The 1,857-nt window shown below is 34.2% G+C and overlaps 1 protein-coding gene across 1 annotated transcript in view; it reads right to left on the reverse strand.

Annotated features, from left to right (window-relative positions):
* Positions 1 to 558: 558 nt before the first annotated feature.
* LOC135675087 (uncharacterized) overlaps positions 559 to 1,857 on the reverse strand; it is a 3,770-nt gene continuing 2,471 nt past the window's right edge. The window contains exons 5-6 of the mRNA XM_065185358.1: positions 1,683 to 1,764; positions 559 to 888 (exon numbers count right to left, since the gene is read on the reverse strand). Of these exons, the coding sequence (XP_065041430.1) occupies positions 655 to 888; positions 1,683 to 1,764 (316 nt within the window). The 3' untranslated portion in view covers positions 559 to 654. The remainder of the gene's footprint in view (positions 889 to 1,682; positions 1,765 to 1,857) is intronic.

The raw sequence follows: 1,857 nt of genomic DNA on the forward strand, positions 1-1,857 counted from the left end.
CTTCCTCCGTCTCCCGCTCCCTTGAGCTCCCCCATCTCTCCATGTTCCGTGTGATGATACAGTAGCATAGAGTATATTGCATTACATCAATTAGGACATATACAAGTGCGAATCCGATATCTTTTCACTCATTTTCTAGTATCATATACCCAATGCATCAAGTTAAGCTCTCTCTCTCTCTCTCTCTCTCTCTCTTGACATTGTTATCAACACCAATTGACAAATTTTTTACTTCTAACAAAAGTTGGCAGGCAAGAACAAAAGGTTGAGTTTCTAAAATAGAAACATAGAAGGCATGAAAGAGCCTGCACAGAAAGGAGTTGCCATGGTAAACAGACAAGCAATTGAATAAATGAACCAAGTAAAAGAATAAGATCAAGCTATCATCAACCATCAGTGTGGCATACAATAATCACATCTGCAAAAGGTAAATACACTACTGCCTTTTAATTATTTATTTTTCTTTCGAACAATAAAAAAGGTAAATATACTACTAATTCATGAAACAATACAATCGAAGTACCATTGAAGAAAAAAATGAAAAGCAAAATCCAAGGCTCATCCTAAATAAGAGAACATGTGGTTTATGATAAGATCAGCATAAGAAACTTCGAAGAACAATTTTTGGTCGACCTTCTACTGTAGAACATAACATCAGAATACATCATATTTCAGTAAAGATGATGGCTTAAAGCAGCAACTCCAGTAGAAAAATGAGGGAATTCGACCAGTTCGTCTAATGTACTCTGCTTGCTTTGCAGTTGTTGCATCTTGGTAATTTCTTTGGGCTTGTGCTGCGGCACGCATTTTCTCGGTTCTGTGGCTTGCTGCTGCAACCTTGTTCATCAGCCTCTCAAGTGCATGAGCTCTTGTTCTCTCTACCTCAACCTGTGAAGATGTGCAGCAGCAATATTTACACTAACAGTTATTCTACAAACAATGATGATTTGAAACATTTTTTTCTGTATTTTCAATGAAACATTTCTTATAAACTAGTTCTTAATAAGAAGAATTTTACATAGTTGGTGCTGAAAATATTTGCGTAAATTAATCTAAGCCAATCTACTGCTGAACAAGAACTAGATCTCCTTATAAATACATTTTAGAACGTAAAACTAGAATAAAATCTAGTTCGGAAGATTTATGTTCTGTGTACCAAATCATACCTCCATTAGCTCCTCAATTTCAGATTTGGGACTAAATAGAAAAATAGACTACTATCGAGCAAACCATCCTCAAAAGGTAGATTGCAATTCCCACATCTGTTAATAGTTCAGAAGTTAAATGGACCTAAAACCTTCAAAATTTTTGGAATCCAATCCAACATGCTCATGGAAGGATTTCTCAAGAGCTAAACAGAAAGATCAGCCACCAGAAACAACAGATTGAATGAATATATTCTCAGTCCAGAAAATTCTCAGCCAAACTAAATTCCATATATGTTTAATTAAAGAAAATTTTTTCTTTTGAAAAACAAAAAAAAACAGTCAAATAATAATCTTATAGACATCTGACACAAGAATTTTCTAAAGTTCATAAATATAGTGAAATCCTGAGGTTAAAACAAAGAACAAAAAGTAGCACTCAGTTTTTCATAGTATTTGTTAATTTGGCAGAAAAATGTTCAAGTAAGATTAAGTTTTTATAGAGGACCCTATCTTGTGGAGAAACTGAGTATCCACCTCAATTTTCTTCATTTCTGCCTCAATCTTTGCTTTTTGATGATTTTTCCAGGCATAGATTTTGATCTCTTCTCGTTTAAACCTGAGGAGATAATTAGCATTCAGCATCCGTATCCTCATGAAAGGCAACTAATTCTACAACACATACTTGATAAGAGATTTTCTAAGAAACCAG

The sequence above is a fragment of the Musa acuminata genome, chromosome BXJ1-5, assembly GCF_036884655.1.
Source record: "Musa acuminata AAA Group cultivar baxijiao chromosome BXJ1-5, Cavendish_Baxijiao_AAA, whole genome shotgun sequence".
Lineage (NCBI taxonomy): Eukaryota > Viridiplantae > Streptophyta > Magnoliopsida > Zingiberales > Musaceae > Musa > Musa acuminata.